We start from the raw sequence: 20,974 nt of genomic DNA, 5'->3' as shown, positions 1-20,974 counted from the left end.
CCGATTGAGATGCTGTGGCCTGACCTTACATGGCGGTTCATGCTCGAAAACCTTCCAATGTCACTGAATTACTACAACTTTGCAAAGATGAGGCGGACAAAATTCCTTCAGAGTGTTGTAAAAAAACTCATTGCCAGTTATCGCAAACACTTGATTGCAGTTGTTGCTGCTAAGGGTGGCCCAACCAGTTATTAGGTATAGGGGGCAATCACTTTTTTACGCCCTGTAGGTTTGGAATTCTTTTTCCCTTAATAAAGACCTTCATTTAAAAACTGCATTTTGTGTTTACTTCTGTGATCTTTGTCTAATATTTAAATTTAAACATGTAAGTGTGAGTGTGTGACAAACATGCAAAAGAATAGGAAATAATCAGGAAGGGGGCAAACACTTTTTCACACCACTATATATACTGGAGGATATGTTAAAGACAGGGGCGTAACTATCGCGGTCACAAAGTTCCAAGTGGGTTGCAGGTGGGGAACCATGCGGGTGAGCGGTCTACCAACACCAGCAGAAACTTCAACTGGCTGTGCGTCCTCGTTGCACATCCAGTTGAAGTGTATTGTGGCGCACAGAGTCAATCAGAGGCAAAAGCTAAGGTCATGTTACTATGTTACAGTCGCTTGCATGCTGAAGTCAGCTGCAAAAGAAGAATAGAACGCTGCATGATGGGGGAGCAGAGGGAAGGTACAGTAAGTATAATTATGATTTTTTTCTATGCATTAAGGAACAGTGGCAGAACAGGGGACATATACCAGCATGGGGCCCAGGATAAGGGACATATACCAGAATAAATGGACATATTATCAGGATGGGGCATTTATATCAGGATGGGGCCCATGATATGAGATGGTGGATATACAGTATATACCAGGATGGGGGATATATACACCAGGATGGGGGATATATACACCAGGATTTATCCTAGGATAAGGGACATACAGTGGGGCAAAAAAGTATTTAGTCAGTCAGCAATAGTGCAAGTTCCACCACTTAAAAAGATGAGAGGCGTCTGTAATTTACATCATAGGTAGACCTCAACTATGGGAGACAAACTGAGAAAAAAAAATCCAGAAAATCACATTGTCTGTTTTTTTTAACAATTTATTTGCATATTATGGTGGAAAATAAGTATTTGGTCAGAAACAAACAATCAAGATTTCTGGCTCTCACAGACCTGTAACTTCTTCTTTAAGAGTCTCCTCTTTCCTCCACTCATTACCTGTAGTAATGGCACCTGTTTAAACTTGTTATCAGTATAAAAAGACACCTGTGCACACCCTCAAACAGTCTGACTCCAAACTCCACTATGGTGAAGACCAAAGAGCTGTCAAAGGACACCAGAAACAAAATTGTAGCCCTGCACCAGGCTGGGAAGACTGAATCTGCAATAGCCAACCAGCTTGGAGTGAAGAAATCAACAGTGGGAGCAATAATTAGAAAATGGAAGACATACAAGACCACTGATAATCTCCCTCGATTTGGGGCTCCACGCAAAATCCCACCCCGTGGGGTCAGAATGATCACAAGAACGGTGAGCAAAAATCCCAGAACCACGCGGGGGACCTAGTGAATGAACTGCAGAGAGCTGGGACCAATGTAACAAGGCCTACCATAAGTAACACACTACGCCACCATGGACTCAGATCCTGCAGTGCCAGACGTGTCCCACTGCTTAAGCCAGTACATGTCCGGGCCCGTCTGAAGTTTGCTAGAGAGCATTTGGATGATCCAGAGGAGTTTTGGGAGAATGTCCTATGGTCTGATGAAACCAAACTGGAACTGTTTGGTAGAAACACAACTTGTCGTGTTTGGAGGAAAAAGAATACTGAGTTGCATCCATCAAACACCATACCTACTGTAAAGCATGGTGGTGGAAACATCATACTTTGGGGCTGTTTCTCTGCAAAGGGGCCAGGACGACTGATCCGGGTACATGAAAGAATGAATGGGGCCATGTATCGTGAGATTTTGAGTGCAAACCTCCTTCCATCAGCAAGGGCATTGAAGATGAAACGTGGCTGGGTCTTTCAACATGACAATGATCCAAAGCACACCGCCAGGGCAACGAAGGAGTGGCTTCGTAAGAAGCATTTCAAGGTCCTGGAGTGGCCTAGCCAGTCTCCAGATCTCAACCCTATAGAAAACCTTTGGAGGGAGTTGAAAGTCCGTGTTGCCAAGCGAAAAGCCAAAAACATCACTGCTCTAGAGGAGATCTGCATGGAGGAATGGGCCAACATACCAACAACAGTGTGTGGCAACCTTGTGAAGACTTACAGAAAACGTTTGACCTCTGTCATTGCCAACAAAGGATATATTACAAAGTATTGAGATGAAATTTTGTTTCTGACCAAATACTTATTTTACACCATAATATGCAAATAAATTGTTAAAAAAACAGACAATGTGATTTTCTGGATTTTTTTTTCTCAGTTTGTCTCCCATAGTTGAGGTCTGCCTATGATGTAAATTACAGATGCCTCTCATCTTTTTAAGTGGTGGAACTTGCACTATTGCTGACTGACTAAATACTTTTTTGCCCCACTGTATATATCAGGATAGGGCCCAGGATAAAGGACATATATACCAGGATGGGTGATACAGTGGGGCAAAAAAGTATTTAGTCAGTCAGCAATAGTGCAAGTTCCACCACTTAAAAAGATGAGAGGCGTCTGTAATTTACATCATAGGTAGACCTCAACTATGGGAGACAAACTGAGAAAAAAAAATCTAGAAAATCACATTGTCTGTTTTTTTAACATTTTATTTGCATATTATGGTGGAAAATAAGTATTTGGTCAGAAACAAACAATCAAGATTTCTGGCTCTCACAGACCTGTAACTTCTTCTTTAAGAGTCTCCTCTTTCCTCCACTCATTACCTGTAGTAATGGCACCTGTTTAAACTTGTTATCAGTATAAAAAGACACCTGTGCACACCCTCAAACAGTCTGACTCCAAACTCCACTATGGTGAAGACCAAAGAGCTGTCAAAGGACACCAGAAACAAAATTGTAGCCCTGCACCAGGCTGGGAAGACTGAATCTGCAATAGCCAACCAGCTTGGAGTGAAGAAATCAACAGTGGGAGCAATAATTAGAAAATGGAAGACATACAAGACCACTGATAATCTCACTCGATCTGGGGCTCCACGCAAAATCCCACCCCGTGGGGTCAGAATGATCACAAGAACGGTGAGCAAAAATCCCAGAACCACGCGGGGGGACCTAGTGAATGAACTGCAGAGAGCTGGGACCAATGTAACAAGGCCTACCATAAGTAACACACTACGCCACCATGGACTCAGATCCTGCAGTGCCAGACGTGTCCCACTGCTTAAGCCAGTACATGTCCGGGCCCGTCTGAAGTTTGCTAGAGAGCATTTGGATGATCCAGAGGAGTTTTGGGAGAATGTCCTATGGTCTGATGAAACCAAACTGGAACTGTTTGGTAGAAACACAACTTGTCGTGTTTGGAGGAAAAAGAATACTGTGTTGCATCCATCAAACACCATACCTACTGTAAAGCATGGTGGTGGAAACATCATGCTTTGGGGCTGTTTCTCTGCAAAGGGGCCAGGACGACTGATCCGGGTACATGAAAGAATGAATGGGGCCATGTATCGTGAGATTTTAAGTGCAAACCTCCTTCCATCAGCAAGGGCATTGAAGATGAAACGTGGCTGGGTCTTTCAACATGACAATGATCCAAAGCACACCGCCAGGGCAACGAAGGAGTGGCTTCGTAAGAAGCATTTCAAGGTCCTGGAGTGGCCTAGCCAGTCTCCAGATCTCAACCCTATAGAAAACCTTTGGAGGGAGTTGAAAGTCCGTGTTGCCAAGCGAAAAGCCAAAAACATCACTGCTCTAGAGGAGATCTGCATGGAGGAATGGGCCAACATACCAACAACAGTGTGTGGCAACCTTGTGAAGACTTACAGAAAACGTTTGACCTCTGTCATTGCCAACAAAGGATATATTACAAAGTATTGAGATGAAATTTTGTTTCTGACCAAATACTTATTTTCCACCATAATATGCAAATAAAATGTTAAAAAAACAGACAATGTGATTTTCTGGATTTTTTTTTCTCAGTTTGTCTCCCATAGTTGAGGTCTACCTATGATGTAAATTACAGACGCCTCTCATCTTTTTAAGTGGTGGAACTTGCACTATTGCTGACTGACTAAATACTTTTTTGCCCCACTGTATATATATATATATATAAAAATATATATATATATATATCTATCTATCTCAAGATGGGGAGTATATATAAAAGACACATATGCATGTTTTTCTCAATATCTGACATGAAATCAGAATAAACCTTTCCTGTTTTAGGTCAATTAGGATTACCGTGATTATTAATATATGCCAAATGCCAGAATACTGAGAGACAGAGAATGTTTAGGACTTTTTTATTTCTTACTGCAAAGTCAAAAGTTTACATACACTAAGATTACTATGCCTTTAAACAATTCTGGACTGCCCATATGAAGATGTCATGTGTTTGGAAGCTTCTGATAGTTTTTTTGGCAACATCTGAGTTAATTAAAGACACATGTGTGGATGTATTTAATGCACACCTGAAACACTGTTTCTATGTGTAACATCATGGTAAAGTCTAAAGAAATCAGCCAAGATATCAGGAAGAGAATTGTGGACTTACACAAGTTTGGCTCATCCTTGGGTACAATTTCAAGATACCTGAAGGTTCCTCGTTCATCTGTACAAACAATTATACACAAGTACAAATAAGATGGGAAGGTCCAGCCATCATACAGCTCAGGAAGGAGATGGGTTCTGTGTCTCAGAGATGAACGTTCTTTAGTCCGACATGTGCATATCAATGCAAGGAGAAAAGCAAAAGACCTTGTGAAGATGATGGCGGTAGCTGGTAAGAATGTGTCAGTATCCACAGTGAAACAAGTACTGTATCAACATGGGCTGAAAGGCCACCCTGCCATGAAGAAGCCATTACTCCAAAAGAAACATAAAAAAGTCAGATTAACGTTTGCAAATGCACACAGGAACAAAGCTCTTAATTTTTGGAGACATGTCATGTGGTCTGATGAAACTAAAATTGAACTTTTTGGGCATAATGACCATCGTTATGTTTGGAGGAAAAAGGAAGAAGCATGGAAGCCTAAGAACACCATCCCAACTATGAAACACGGGGGTGGAGGCACAATGTTGTGGGGTTGTTTTGCTGCAGGAGAAACTGGAGCACTTCACAAAATAAATCGCATCATGAGAAAAGAAGATTGTGGCAATACGGAAACAACATCTCAAGACATCAGCCAGAAAGTTAAAGCTTGGGTGGAGTCGGTCTTCCAAATGGACAATGACCAGTAGCATACTGTCAAAATGGTAGTAAAGTGTCTTAAGGATAACAAAGTCAATGTTTTGGAGTGGCCATCACAAAGCCCTGATCTCAATCCTATTGAAAATTTATGGGCAAAGCTGAAAAGGCGGGTGCGATCAAGGCGACCTACAAACCTGGATCAGTGACACCAGTTTTGTCAGGAGGAATGGGCCCAAATTCTGATCAACTACTTTGAGAAGCTTGTGGAAGAATATCCCAAACGTTTGACCCAAGTCATTCAGTTTAAGAGCAATGGTACCAAATACTAATGAAATGCATGCAAATTTTTGACTTTGCAGTAAGAAATAAGCAAATTCTCTCTTCAGAGAGGAAGAGGACTAGAACTCTAGTGCCACCTATTGGAAGTAGCAATCCTAACAGTCAATGTCGACCCTTTAACTAGCCTTGTCACATGACCTAGGATAAAAAAGCCAAACCAGAATCTCAATTTGCAGACACTGTGTTTTGGGGTAAGGAATAAAAATGCCTTAAAACTTTCTCTCTCTCTCAATAGTCTGGCATTTGGCAAATATTAATAACTAGATGGTGGCCCGATTCTAAAGCATCAGGTATTCTAGAATATGTATGTATGTATGTATATAGCTACAGTGGGGCAAAAAAGTATTTAGTCAGTCAGCAATAGTGCAAGTTCCACCACTTAAAAAGATGAGAGGCGTCTGTAATTTACATCATAGGTAGACCTCAACTATGGGAGACAAACTGCGAAAAAAAAATCCAGAAAATCACATTGTCTGTTTTTTTATCATTTTATTTGCATATTATGGTGGAAAATAAGTATTTGGTCAGAAACAAAATTTCATCTCAATAGTTTGTAATATATCCTTTGTTGGCAATGACAGAGGTCAAACGTTTTCTGTAAGTCTTCACAAGGTTGCCACACACTGTTGTTGGTATGTTGGCCCATTCCTCCATGCAGATGTCCTCTAGAGCAGTGATGTTTTTGGCTTTTCGCTTGGCAACACGGACTTTCAACTCCCTCCAAAGGTTTTCTATAGGGTTGAGATCTGGAGACTGGCTAGGCCACTCCAGGACCTTGAAATGCTTCTTACGAAGCCACTCCTTCGTTGCCCTGGCGGTGTGCTTTGGATCATTGTCATGTTGAAAGACCCAGCCACGTTTCATCTTCAATGCCATTGCTGATTGAAGGAGGTTTGCACTCAAAATCTCACGATACATGGCCCCATTCATTATTTCATGTACCCGGATCAGTCGTCCTGGCCCCATTGCAGAGAAACAGCCCCAAAGCATGATGTTTCCACCACCATGCTTTACAGTAGGTATGGTGTTTGATGTATTCAACTCAGTATTCTTTTTCCTCCAAACACGACAAGTTGTGTTTCTACCAAACAGTTCCAGTTTGGTTTCATCAGACCATAGGACATTCTCCCAAAACTCCTCTGGATCATCCAAATGCTCTCTAGCAAACTTCAGACGGGCCCGGACATGTACTGGCTTAAGCAGTGGGACACGTCTGGCACTGCAGGATCTGAGTCCATGGTGGCGTAGTGTGTTACTAATGGTAGGCCTTGTTACATTGGTCCCAGCTCTCTGCAGTTCATTCACTAGGTCCCCCCGCGTGGTTCTGGGATTTTTGCTCACCGTTCTTGTGATCATTCTGACCCCACGGGGTGGGATTTTGCGTGGAGCCCCTGATCGAGGGAGATTATCAGTGGTCTTGTATGTCTTCCATTTTCTAATTATTGCTCCCACTGTTGATTTCTTCACTCCAAGCTGGTTGGCTATTGCAGATTCAGTCTTCCCAGCCTGGTGCAGGGCTACAATTTTGTTTCTGGTGTCCTTTGACAGCTCTTTGGTCTTCACCATAGTGGAGTTTGGAGTCAGACTGTTTGAGGGTGTGCACAGGTGTCTTTTTATACTGATAACAAGTTTAAACAGGTGCCATTACTACAGGTAATGAGTGGAGGAAAGAGGAGACTCTTAAAGAAGAAGTTACAGGTCTGTGAGAGCCAGAAATCTTGATTGTTTGTTTCTGACCAAATACTTATTTTCCACCATAATATGCAAAAAAAATGATAAAAAAACAGACAATGTGATTTTCTGGATTTTTTTTCTCAGTTTGTCTCCCATAGTTGAGGTCTACCTATGATGTAAATTACAGACGCCTCTCATCTTTTTAAGTGGTGGAACTTGCACTATTGCTGACTGACTAAATACTTTTTTGCCCCACTGTATGTATATAGCAGCCACATAGTATATAACACAGGCCACGTAGTATATAGGAGCCACGTAGTATATAGGAGCCACGCAATATATAACACAGCCACGTAGTATATAACACAGCCCACATAATGTATAGCACTGGCCACGCAGTATATAACACAGGCCATGCAGTATATAACACAGCCCACGCAGTATATCACACAGCCCACACAGTATATAACACAGCCCACGTAATATATAACACAGCCCACGCAGTATATAACACAGCCCATGCAGTATATAACACAGCCCACGCAGTATATAACACAGCCCACATAATATATAGCACAGCCCATGCAGTATATAACACAGGCCCGCAATATATAACACAGCCCACGCAGTATATAACACAGGCCATGCAGTATATAACACAGGCCATGCAGTATATAACTGTGGCCACGCAGTATATAACTGTGGCCACGCAGTATATAACACAGCCCACGCAGTATATAACACAGCCCACGCAGTATATAACACTGCCCACGTAGTATATAGCAGCCACGCAGTATATAACACAGCCCACGTAGTATATAGCAATGTGGGCACCATATCCCTGTTAAAAAAAAATAATTTAAATAAAAAATAGTTATATACTCACCCTCCGGCGTCCAGCGAAGCTATCCCGATGCGCGCGCTGCTGCCGCCAGCTTCCGTTCCCAAAGATGCATTGCGAGATTACCCAGATGACTTAGCGGTCTCGCGAGACTGTTAAGTCTTCTGGGTAATTTCGCAATGCATCTCTGGGAACGGAATTTGGCGGCAGCCGCGTGTACATCGGCGGACGACGGAAGGTGAGAATAGCAAGTTTTTTGTTTTTTTATTAGTTTTAACATTAGATTTTTTTACTATTGATGCTGCATAGGCAGCATCAATAGTAAAAAGTTGGTCACACAGGGTTAATAGCAGCGTTAAGGAAGTGCGTTACCCGCGGCATAACGTGGTCCGTTAACGCTGCCGTTAACCCTGTGTGAGCGCTGACTGGAGGGGAGTATAGAGCGGGCGCCGGGCACTGACTGGACGGAAGTAGGGAGGGAATAATTCTCGGCCGGGCTGTGGCCTTCACTGATTGGTCGCGGCCTGGCGGTCGTGACCAATCAGCGACGTGGGATTTCCGTGACAGACAGACAAACAGACGGACGTACCCCTTAGACGATTATATATATAGATTATGTTAATCCTAATTGACTGAAAACGGGAAAGGTTTATTCTGATTTCATGTCCGATATTGAGAAAAACATGCATATGTGTCTTTTTATATAGTGTATGTAAACTTCTGGTTTCAACTGTATATAATATATACCCCATGATCAAGTAAAAGGTAGGGAGACATCAAGCAACCCACTTGAACCTCTGTGACCGCGGTCGTTAATACCCTGTCTTTATGATTTCCCCCAGTATATAGAGTGGTATAAAAATGTGTTTGCCCCTTCCTGATTTCCTATTCTTTTACGTTTGTCACACTTAAATGTTTCAGATCACCAAACAAATTTATATATTAGACAAAGGTAGTACAAGTAAACACAAAATGCAGTTTTAAATGAAGGTCTTTATTAATAAAGGAAAATGAAATTCAAACCTGCAGGGCCCTGTGAGAAAAAGTGATTGCCCCCTAAGCCTAATGACTGGTTGGGCCACCATTAACAGCAACAACTGCTGTGTACTGTGTAATGGCTGTGTACTGCTGTGTACTGTGTAATGGCCGTGTCTGACCATACAGTGACATGGTCTGATCATACCACAGCTCCGGGGCGGGGGGGGGGGCGCAAAATAGAGTATACAGAGAGCACAGGATCACAGCTGATTTGTGAGGTAAAACATTTCTCCGCCTGTTGTAAAAAATGTTTTACCTCAAAGAAAGAATCAACTGTGATCCAATACTGTAATATCTGTATACTCTTCTTTGCATCCCCCCTGCTCGGGAGCTATGGTAGACGGTCAGACACGGCCATTACACAGTACACAGCAGAGGCACATTTATAAGATTATCTCAGCACAGGAACATAGTTTAACACATCCAATTATGGAAATTACAACATAATTATTCTAAGATCTATTGTTTGTGGAAAAAACCACTTGAAGTTCCAAATTTCTATTCTTAGTCATATGTGGGTATGAATACCGAAAGTTTTGTGCAAAAGTTTTAGGCAGATGATGAGAAAATGCTGCAAAGTAAATGTACCTTAAAAAATAGAAGTCTTCATAGTTTACCTACATTAATTGACAAAAAGTTAACGAACAAAAGAGAAATGTAAATCACATTAATATTTTGGGTGACTGCTCTTTATCTTCAAAACAGCATCAATTATTCTAGGTACACTTGTACAAAGTCAGTGATTCTGTAGGATTATAGTCAGGTGATAATGATCGTCATATGTAGGTAGAAACATAGTCAATAATGATACAGAAAGCTACAAAACTCTGCTACAAAGGTGATGTTGTGGGAGAAAGTTTCATGTCACATTTTATACTGCATTGCAACAATGAGCACAACAACAAGACAAGGTAGTTATACTGCATCAGCAAGGTCTCTGCCCGGAAAAGATTTTGTAGCTGACCTGGGATTGAAGATGTGCCATTCAAGCTCTTTTGAAGAAGCACCACAAATATGTACAACATTGAGGATAATATTCGCAGTGGTCGAACAAGAAAAGTTAGTGCAGCAGATGAAAGACAACATGCTTACTTCCCTTTGAAATTGGAAAATGTCCAGCAGTGGTATCAGCTAAGAACTGGCAGCAGCCAGTGGGACCAAATACTGGCACCTACAGTTCAGAGCAGACTGGCAGAAAGTTTTCTTCATTGAAGAATTGGAGCCAAAACTACACCTTCGACATGGAAATAAGGCCAACAGCACACAAATACATAGGAACCGAGGTGCATAAAAATGGCAGCAGCTGGTCTGGACTGATGAGTCAAAATGTGAAATATTTGGAGGAAACAGAAGGCTGTTTGTTTGCTGAAGGTCTGCAGAGTGGTATAATAACGAGTGCCTACAGTGAAGTATGGTGGAGGCTGATTGGAAGTTTTGAGCTGCACTTCAGGAAATGGTGTCCTCAATGCTGAGAAATACAGACAGATACTTATTCATCACGATTGGCTCCAATTTTATCCTGCAGCAGTACAACGACCCCAAACATACAGCCAATGTCATTAAGAACTATCTTCATTGTAAAGAAGAACAAGGAGTCCTGAACGTGATCCAGTCCCACAGAGCCCTGACCTCACATCGTCCAGTCTGTCTGGGATTGCATGAAGACTGAAGGGTTTGTGCAAGCGACATCCACAGAAGATCTGCGGTTAGTTCTCCTCCTTTCTGAGTTAGTTCAAAAGTATGTGTAAGTGTACCTAGAAGAATTTATGCTGTTTTGAAGGCAAGGGCAGTGACATGAAACTTTAATTTAGGTCTTTCTTTTGTTTAAACACTTTTTTTTTTAAATTTTGAGCTGATCGTGTTAAAAAATGCTACTTCCCTTTAGCTATACCCCCGGCTGTCAAATAAACTGCCAAAGAGTGACTACAGTATTGTGAATGATGACTGTAGTTGTTGTGTGCACCGCCTCTGTGACTGAAAGCGAGCAGCTACAGCCAGGACATTAATTTTCTCTTAGTAGCCATGCTTTCAGTAGCATTTTGACAATATATCGTATTTTGCGGATTATAAGATGCACCCCAAATTTTGGGGAGAAAAATTAGAAAAAAAAACGTTAATAAAATGGTGATGCTTCTTATAATCCATGCAACTTATTGCGGCTACGGGGGAGCGGGGTGCCAGGGTCGCTGACGATTCTGCGATCCCCAGGCTGGAAGGAAGGGGTGTTCGGAGGTATGAAGCTGTGGGTGTTCGGTGGTGCGAGGGCTATGCCGACATTTTGTGAAAGCCTGGAGGCCCCGAATTTTCATGGCTTACATTGCGGTGGACTCTGGGAAAATGGCCACCGGAGGCGGCGCATGAGCAGATGGAGATCTCGGCGCTGACATCTTGTCTCCCAAAACCTTGGTGCCGAGATCTCCATCTGCGCATGTGCCTGGCGACCATTTTCCCGGAGTCCACCGCAATTTAAACAATGGAAATGCAGGGGCTCCGGGCTTTCACAAAATGTCGGCATAGCCCCCGCACCACCGAACACCCGCAGCGTTGCACCTCAAAACCAGCCTCCTCCCAGCCTGAGGCCCGCAGCATCAACCCATATTTGCCTCCGTCAACAGCGACCCTGGCACCCTGCTACACCACAATCGATAAGGTATGTTCGAATTATAAGACGCACCCCCATTTTCTCCCCAAATTTGGGGGAATAAAAGTTTGTCTGAAAAATACGGTGTATATAAACATATAAGCACAGTGTATACAAAAGGTCTAGACACCCCCATTAAAGTGCCTGCCAGGTGTGTGTTGTGTAAAAAAAATTATACCAAGAAGAAAAATTTCAGAACATTTCCCACCTTCAGGGCAGGTGCAGACAAGCATATTTTTTGTCATCCGAAAAAATCTAGTCAATGATGCTAATTACAATCTGATCAGATTCATAGTGAGCATAGTATCATCCGATTATCTTGGATGTGGACAAGATAGAGATTTTTTTTCTCATCTTCTCCATTCTGTCAGTCCATGGAAATCGGACTGCACTCAGATGTCATCTGGGTGCAGTCTGATGGTTTCCAAGGACTCATTGACTTGAATGGCCAAGTGAGATCTGAATATTGCATCAAACTTGGGCATACAGTAATTTTTTTCCTCGGAAGGACTCCCTCCGAGTTAAATATCTGACATATGCACAGCCCCACAGAATAACAAGGGTCTAAGTCAGATCTGATGTTTTGCTGGCCCAAAAATATGGTCATCTGCACTTTTCCTTAATGTCACCCATAATCTCTACAATTCCACTGAAAAATAAACTGAAATATTTTTGTTTGGAAAAAAGAAAAACTAAAACAATATGGTTGCATATATCTGTACACCCTTAAACCAATACTTTGAATTTATGACAGCATCAGTCTTTATGGACAGGAATCTGTCACCATGGCATATCTAGAATTGGCAATTTTTGTCCACTCTTCCCTGCAGTAGTGCTCCACATCTGTCAGATTGACATCTCCTGTATACACCCTCTTCGGGTGAACAGACACATTTATCAATTGGATTCAGGCTTCCAAACCATTGATCTTCTTCTGGCAATTTTTTGTTGTGTTGTAAGGTGAAATTCATCTTCATCTTTAGCTTTTTATTAGATCCCTGAAGGTTTGGATGCAAAATAGACTGATATTTGCAACTATTCATAATTCAAATTCCAGCTGCCAAAAAATAGTTCCAAAGCATAATGCTGCCCCTACTATGCTTTACTGTGGGAATGGTGTTCTTTTCATGATATGCAATGTTGGCTTTGCACCAAACTTATCTTTTAGAAGTATTTGCAAAAAATTCAACCTTGGCTTCACCAGACTATAACACGATTTTCCACATGCTTTTGGCAGACTTCATTCAGGTTTTAGAAAAACATTGCTGGGCTTGGATGTTTTTCTTTGTATAAAAAAGGCTTCCTCCTTGCCACCCAACAAAATATGGAGATTGTTATCAGGTGTTGTACACAGCCAGTACTTAGCAGAAATTCCTGCAGCTCCTTTAATGTTGTTGTAGGCCTCTTACAGCCTCCCAGACAATTTTTTTTTCATATGTTTTGAGGGACGCCCACTTAGGTAATGATAATGTTGTGCTAAATATAAGCCACTTCTTGATGATCATCTACACTGTGTTTCATGGTATATCTAATGCCTTGGACATTTTTTGTACCCTTCTCCTGACTGACAACTTTCAACAATGAGATTCCTTTGCTGTGTTGTAAGCTGTTTATTGACTATGGTGTTGCTGTATAATATAACTAAGGTAATGTCTGGAAAATCCTACTAGAACAGATAAACTAAAGTATGGGGTTAATCACTGTAAATGATGAAAGCTATGCACTGACTACTATTTAACATGAGTTTCAATGTGATTGGCTAATTCTTAACACAGCCACATTACCTATGATAAGCGTGTGTTCACACTTATGCAACCACATTACTTTAGTTTTGTTTTTGTAATTGTCCCGTGAATTTGTACAGATCAAGGGGTGGAAAAAGGTCTGAAATGATCCATCTTGATACGATTTTCTTACATGACAAAAACTTGCCATCTTAACAGGGGTGTGTAGACGTTTTATATCCACTGTATCTATCATATGAACACCTTACCTCCAATTTTGTACACATCTTGAAGTGGGAGGCGCAGAGGTTTATCTGTTGGACGAGTTGGTGGAAGAATTGTGTCCAAAGCTTCAAGAAGCGAAACACCACTTGCATTTCCTTCTTTTCTCTCTACCTTCCATCCCTTAAACCAAGGCATCTATAGGACAGAAGACGAGACAGCAGAGGGCAGGGTAAAGCAGGGAAGGTTGGGAAACAAATAGAGATCATGGTGTATTGGACGCTTTAAGCAGTGAAAGTGAGCATGCATTCATTCATTCATTCATTCATTCAGCTTAGGAATTCACTGGGAGTCTTGATGTCAATGCTCGAAAACTTTGCAAAGTGGACCACATCTGTAAGTTCCTTATCACTCTATGCTATTTGGTCAACCACCTGATCTTCCTTCCTTCACTTGAATAGTGTCTCCAAGGGTTTTAAGCAGTTTAGGCTTCTTTCACAGTAGCGTCGGGCTCGGCCCGTCGCAGTGCGTCGGGCCGAGGTTACCGACGCTAGCGTTGTAAGTGCCGCACAACGGGTGCAGCGGATGCAGATTTTCATCGCATCCGCTGCCCCATTGTGAGGTACGGGGAGGTGGGGGAGAAGTTCCGGCCGCGCATGCGCGGTCGGAAAAAGCGGTCCGTCGGCAGCAAACAACGTTACATGTAGCGTTTTTTTTGTGCCGACGGTCCGCCAAAGCACGATGCATCCGTTCGCACGACGGATGCGACATGTGGCAATCCGTCGCAATGCGTCGTCAATACAAGTCTATGGGGAAAAAACGCATCCTGCAAGCACTTTTGCAGGATGTGTTTTTTCTGCAAAACGACGCATTGTGATGGATTGCAGTTAAAGCTAGTGTGAAAGTAGCCTAAAATAGTGGTGCTGTCAGGCATCCAGCTGAAAACAACCTTTGGCTTTCAGCCAATCATCATTTTGGGTGTGTTCTGAGTAATGGTTATTGGCTATGAGCTTCCAACCTACATGGATTTACTCGTAATCCTTCTGAACGTCTTTTTCAGATGGATGCCAAGTACAATTTGCAGATCCAAAAAACCTAGACCACTGATTGTGAAGACTGTATAGTGGCTGATCTTATGACTGGAGTGTATTACTGAAGAGGTTTTACAGCAAAAAATAAATAAATTAAAAACTAATTAATTATGTTCAAAAAGGTTCTCCAATATAAACATGATCAGTGCTGGTCTTGGTTTCTGGCAGCTCCACTTCTAGTTTGAGTCTGACACAGGATAGTTTTTGCCGAAACATTGCTAGTGATGTATATTAAGGAGGCTGGCTCACTTCAATAGCTAGGCCAGCCCCCTTCTCTGATACAGTTTGTCAGTCCACTTTGCACACAGCACTGCTCACCTGCCAACACGCCAAACACTCTCCTTTATCTAGCCCAAACCAGAAGTGGAGTTGTCAGGACCAGCACCGATATCTTGAAATCGACTTTCTTGATTCATATTTTTGTTTTCTAGCTGGTCCACCCATTAAGCCTTTCCTTTAATATTTCCTCCTCAAAATAAAAACACTTGAAACCAAATCTCCAATAAGATGGGAAACAAAATGGTATTGATGGATTTTTAGTTGTATGTGTTTGGTATGATTGGCAAGGACTATTGTCCAAAGAACTTTGACCCCACAAGAACAATATGTCTAGTTCCTATAGGTGACATTATTATTTTCTAACTTCTGATTTGTTTTGGACATATTGGTGATATGAGGGTGAAGTATAAGACAAGTGTCCATTAAGCAATTACAGCCACACCACATTATGGTGGTGACACCCAATACATGGGATAAAATTTTACGTCAACTAAGGTGGCAGGACATATTTCCCTCACTTAGATCTTGGGTTTTGTATTTGCCCTTTGTGTTACATCTCACTTGCATCCACCAGGCAGTTATCCATCTCAAGAAGCTTACAGGTTCCGTCCAACCAGTTTTAGTAACATATTAAAAATCTATTAAAGCCCTCCACATTGGCGTCTGAGCTGAAGACCTTGTTTGGGTTACACAAGTTCTGCGTCATCTCTACTGGCACTAAGCCCCTGCCTTTTTATAACTGGGTTTATCTGATCTGATGACCGAGGGAATGTTCTGGACCTGCCAGATCCATCATGATGATGAGTCAGGAAATATATTTGAAAAGGGAGATAACCATGGAGGATGGGAGCTATTGAGGAGCAATGTGGCTTCTATTAGAAACCCAAAATAGCTAAAATATTCACCTGACCACAAATAATGACATTGTAGTTGAACTAACTGTTAACATTTTGCCACATGCACCAAACCAGCTTAGTCCATTGGTCAAATTTGGTGTAACTGAACCATTTTAATATGATATATATATATATATATATATATATATATATATATATATATATATATATCGGGTTTAAGAACTAAGGCCGGGATCACACATGCGAGAAACACGTCCGTGTCTCGCATGTGAAATCCAAGCTCTGGCGCTGGCACTCCAGAGCGGAGCGTGTGGCTCCATGTGTTGCTATGTGGCCGCACGCTCCACTCCACAGTGCCGGCGCCAGAGATTGGATTTCACATGCGAGACATGGACGTGTTTCTCGCATGTGTGATCCCGGCCTAACCCAAAGTATAAATAGACCAGGGACACAACGTTTCCTCACTTACATTAGGAGATGGCTCCAGCATATTGTCCCCATGCCAGCCGGAGATGGGTACGAAAGGTACAGTGGCCGGATTGTACCCAATCTTCTTGATGTAAGCGCTGACCTCTTTTACAATCTCATCGTAACGTTTCTCACTGTACTGCGGCTCAGTGGAGTCCATTTTATTGATGCCTACGATGAGTTGTTTTACTCCAAGTGTGTAAGCTAGCAGGGCGTGCTCTCTCGTTTGGCCATTCTTTGAGATTCCAGCTTCAAATTCACCAACACCGGCTGCAACTATCAAGACCGCACAGTCTGCCTGGTAAGAGAACATTGACTGCCATTATGAAAGGTGAACAAGGAAATTGTGTACAGTATTGTAAGGTGGATTTTATACAGAAGGCCAGTGTGACAAACTAGCCCAAGGCCTTACCCACTGGTCATGGTAGAGGACACAGTCTCAGTTTGCATATAGTAACTTATTTCTGAATACCATGCGGGATATATTCTTTAATGAACACAATGCTATGGGAAAACAGGCTGCAAGAGTAGAGAACATAGGGCCCACATAATGTCCTTGACCGGGAACCCTATGTAGTCTATGTGTCTTGGACAGTCGAGGTCTCCACTCACCTGAGATGTTCCAGTGATCATGTTCTTGATGAAGTCACGATGTCCAGGGGCATCAATAATAGTGATGTAATACTTGGTGGTCTCAAACTTCCACAAGGAGATGTCAATAGTGATACCTCGCTCCCTTTCTGCCTTCAGTTTGTCTAGAACCCAAGCGTACTTGAAGGAGCCTTTACCCATCTAGGAAAAGCAAAGATGTGAGGACACGTTACAGTGATATTACTGTGCTGTATACGGGGGATGCTGTAAAGATCCATAAGTGGTAATGAGTTGAAACAAGTTCTGGGGTCACACTGACTGTCACTTTACATTTTGTGAAATAGAATACTTTACAGAAGAAAGGAGTCCAAGGCTCACATCTACTGATGTTTTTCTTTTTTTTTTTTTGAGTAGGGGGGTTAGTTGACAATGCTCTCAGTAAGTGATTAAGGAAAACTTCTAGACAAGTTTTTGGAAAAAGAATCAGTTGTGACTTCACCATCCCTAAAATCAGAGTCTTACAGTATATAGAAGTAGTAGCTACAAGCCTCTAACATGAACCACCTAGTAGTAGGTTAAGGCTCTCCGCACTGGATATGTGTGACATACAGTAGTCATGGTGGTAGCAAGTCACTTTCAGATATCCCACTAGACTACACTACAGACAGCTCTGCCTTAATTGGCTGCTAACAAAGAACAAAAAACTGAAATCAAATGGAGATATGATCGCATTTATCATACAATGTGGACATCATGGCTACAGTAAGAACATCAAAGCTACAATAAGGGCATCATGGCTACAGAGAGAGCATTGTGGCTGCAGCCAGTGTATGAAGGCTACAGTGAGGGCATGATGGCCATAGTGAGGGCATGATAGCCACAGTGAGGGTGTGATGGCTATAGTGAAGGCATGAAGGCTACAAGGGGGGGACATGATGGCTACAGTGAAGGCATGATGGCTACAGTGAGGGAATCATTATGGCTACAGTAAAAGGCATCATGGCTACAGTGAGTGGCATGCATCATGGCTACAGTGAGGGTGTGATGGCTACAGTGAGAGAATTATCATGGCTACAGTGAGGGCATCATGGCTACAGTGAAAGCATAATGGCTACAGTGACTGCATGATGTTTACAGTGAGGGCATGATGGCTACAGTAAGACTACAGAAAGAGAATTATCATGGCTACAGTGAGGGCATAATGGCTACAGTGACTGCATGATGGCTACAGTGAGGGCATGATGGCTACAGTAAGAGAATTATCATGGCTACAGTGAGGGCATCATGGCTACAGTGAGGACATGATGGCGACAGTGAGAGAATCATCATGGCTACAATGAGAGCATCATGTCTACAGTGAGAGCATGATGGCTACACTGAGGGCATGATGAATACATGAGGGCATGGTGATTAAAGACAGGATATAATAGATAGTGAGGGCCTCATGGCTACAGTGAGGGTATGATCAGGGGCTTAACTATAATAGGAGGAAAGGTTGCAGGTGCACCCAGGCCCTGAAGCCTAAGGGCTCCAAAATGGTCCCTCTGGCTCATATTAAAAGGACAATAGTGTTACAGACCCATGATAGATAGGGCCCTGCTGAAGATTTCACATTGAGGCCCACGAGCTTCAAGTTACACCACTGGGTATGATGGGTACAGTGAGGGAATTATGGTAAAAGTGAAAACATGAGGGTTGCATAGAAAGTATGATGGTTCTAGCTAGAGTGTCATGTACTGCGGGGGCATTAGGGTTACAGTGATGATATGATGGTTACAGTTAGGGCATAGTGATTACATACAGGGAATACCGTAATAGATATAGTGAGGGCATCATGGCTACAGTGGAGGTATGATGGTTACTATGAAAGAAAGGTAGTTCCTGTCAGACATGGTGGGGTGATGTTACAATCATAGTATGACGGATGCTGAGGTTGTGATAGTTAGAGTCGTGGCATGATGGTTACAGTGAGGGTATAATGGATCATAGTCACAGTGAGGGCCCGATGATGGCTACAGTCAAGGCCTGATGTTACACTCAGGATACGATCCCTACAATCAGAGCATGATGGTAACAGTGATGGTATGATTATTGCAGTTTGACCTCGCTGGATACAATTAGGGCATAATGGCTATAGCAAGGACACTATGGTGACAGTCACAGCACAGAGGACAGTGGAGATAAGTAGAAGACATGACAGATACAGTAAGACTTTATTGGTTAGTCAGACCTTGATGTCACCATCAGGGCATGATGGACAGTGAGGACGTGGAGGTTATAGCGAGCACATGATGGACAGTGAAGACATGGAGGTTATAGTGATGACGTGATGGAGAGTGAAGACATGATGAACAGTGAGGATGTGGAGGTTATAGTGAGGGGATGATGGACATCGAGGACATGGAGGTTATAGTGAAGATATGATGAACAATGAGGACATGGTTGTTATAGTGAGGACATGATAGACAGTGAGGACATGATGGAAAGTGAGGACACGGAGGTTATAGTGAGGGCATGATGAAGAGTGAAGGAATAATGGTTATAGTGAGGGAATGATGGACAGCGAGGGCATGATGGTTATAGTGAGGTCATAATGAACAGTGAGGACATGATAGACAGTGAGGACATGATGGAAAGTGAGGACACGGAGGTTATAGTGAGGGCAACATGGAGAGTGAAGGAATAATGGTTACAGTGAGGGAATGATGGACAGCGAGGGCATGATGGTTATAGTGAGGTCATAATGGACAGTGAGGACATGATAGCCAGTGAGGACATGATGGAAAGTGAGGACACGGAGGTTATAGTGAGGGCAACATGGAGAGTGAAGGAATAATGGTTACAGTGAAGGAATGATGGACAGCGAGGGCATGATGGTTATAGTGAGGTCATGATGAACAGTGAGGACATGATGGACAGTGAGGACATGATGGCTAAAAGAAGGGAACGATGGACAGCGAGGGCACGATGGTTATAGTGAGGTCATGATGAACAGTAAGGACATGATGGACAGTGAGGACATGATGGTTATAGGGAGGACATGATGGTTATAGGGAGGGCATGATAGACCGTAAGGACATGATGGTTATAGTGAGGACATGGAGGTTATAATGAGGACATGATAGATACAGTGAGGGTATTACGGCTGTGCCATTAGGTTTAGTTTTCCTGTAAACTCTCTGGCAGAATATCCTGGAATAAGATGATTAATTAAGCTGACGCCGGATTTGATGAGACTCTTTCTATTGACTGTTCAATATCTTTGGGTGGCAGCAAGTTAAGGTCAGCGGTGGCCCCATGCCTCCTCTGATAGAGCGTCTCCATTTCCCAGCTATGTTTTGCTGATAGGACAGCATGCCCTCTACATGAACACAGAAAATGGAGCCTGCCAGCTCAGATCAGCTATAATTAAACTCTGGCAGAGGTGGCGTTCTCTGCGGCCTCCACTCCTCAGCTGCTCTTGATCATCATCTCGGGGCACCATCTCTACCGCACAATGCTCCCAATGAGATGTCACCATCTGGGTCTCAATGGAGACTCCTGAAGGGTCGATGGCTGAGTCAGATCCATACAAAACGTAGAAGGAGAACATCTAGCCTCCTCTGGATGGCTCTGAGTCGGATTATAATGCCCCCTACTGCAATCTTGCATCTTTCTCTGCTGGCAGAGTGATACGGGGAGAGAATAGAAATCACTGACTCATCCTCTTCTGTTACTTCTGTCTCCTAGATGCTGACGCCTGATCCACAAATTAGTCTAATGGTGCAGTGAAATGGATGTGGGGTCCAACCCCTGAGCTCGGCAGTCTCTTCAATGCTTATCCAGGCACATCTTGAATGGTGCCCTTAAATGGACTTATAGATAAAGGCCTCTATTTCATGTCAGTATCAGTTGGGTGCCCCT

General features: G+C 42.7%; 1 protein-coding gene across 4 annotated transcripts in view; it reads right to left on the bottom strand.

Moving 5' to 3' along the window:
- Positions 1-20,974, bottom strand: part of EEF1A2 (eukaryotic translation elongation factor 1 alpha 2) — a 60,212-nt gene that overhangs the window by 16,144 nt on the left and 23,094 nt on the right. For all 4 annotated transcript variants that reach the window (XM_069751117.1, XM_069751120.1, XM_069751116.1 and 1 more), the window contains 3 exons: positions 17,093-17,272; positions 16,482-16,778; positions 13,833-13,983 (listed from right to left, as the gene is read on the bottom strand). In XM_069751117.1, coding sequence (XP_069607218.1) covers positions 13,833-13,983; positions 16,482-16,778; positions 17,093-17,272 — 628 coding nt within the window. The remainder of the gene's footprint in view (positions 1-13,832; positions 13,984-16,481; positions 16,779-17,092; positions 17,273-20,974) is intronic.

The sequence above is a fragment of the Ranitomeya imitator genome, chromosome 2 (genome assembly GCF_032444005.1).
Source record: "Ranitomeya imitator isolate aRanImi1 chromosome 2, aRanImi1.pri, whole genome shotgun sequence".
NCBI lineage: Eukaryota > Metazoa > Chordata > Amphibia > Anura > Dendrobatidae > Ranitomeya > Ranitomeya imitator.
This window is presented reverse-complemented; position numbering and strand designations above follow the sequence as displayed.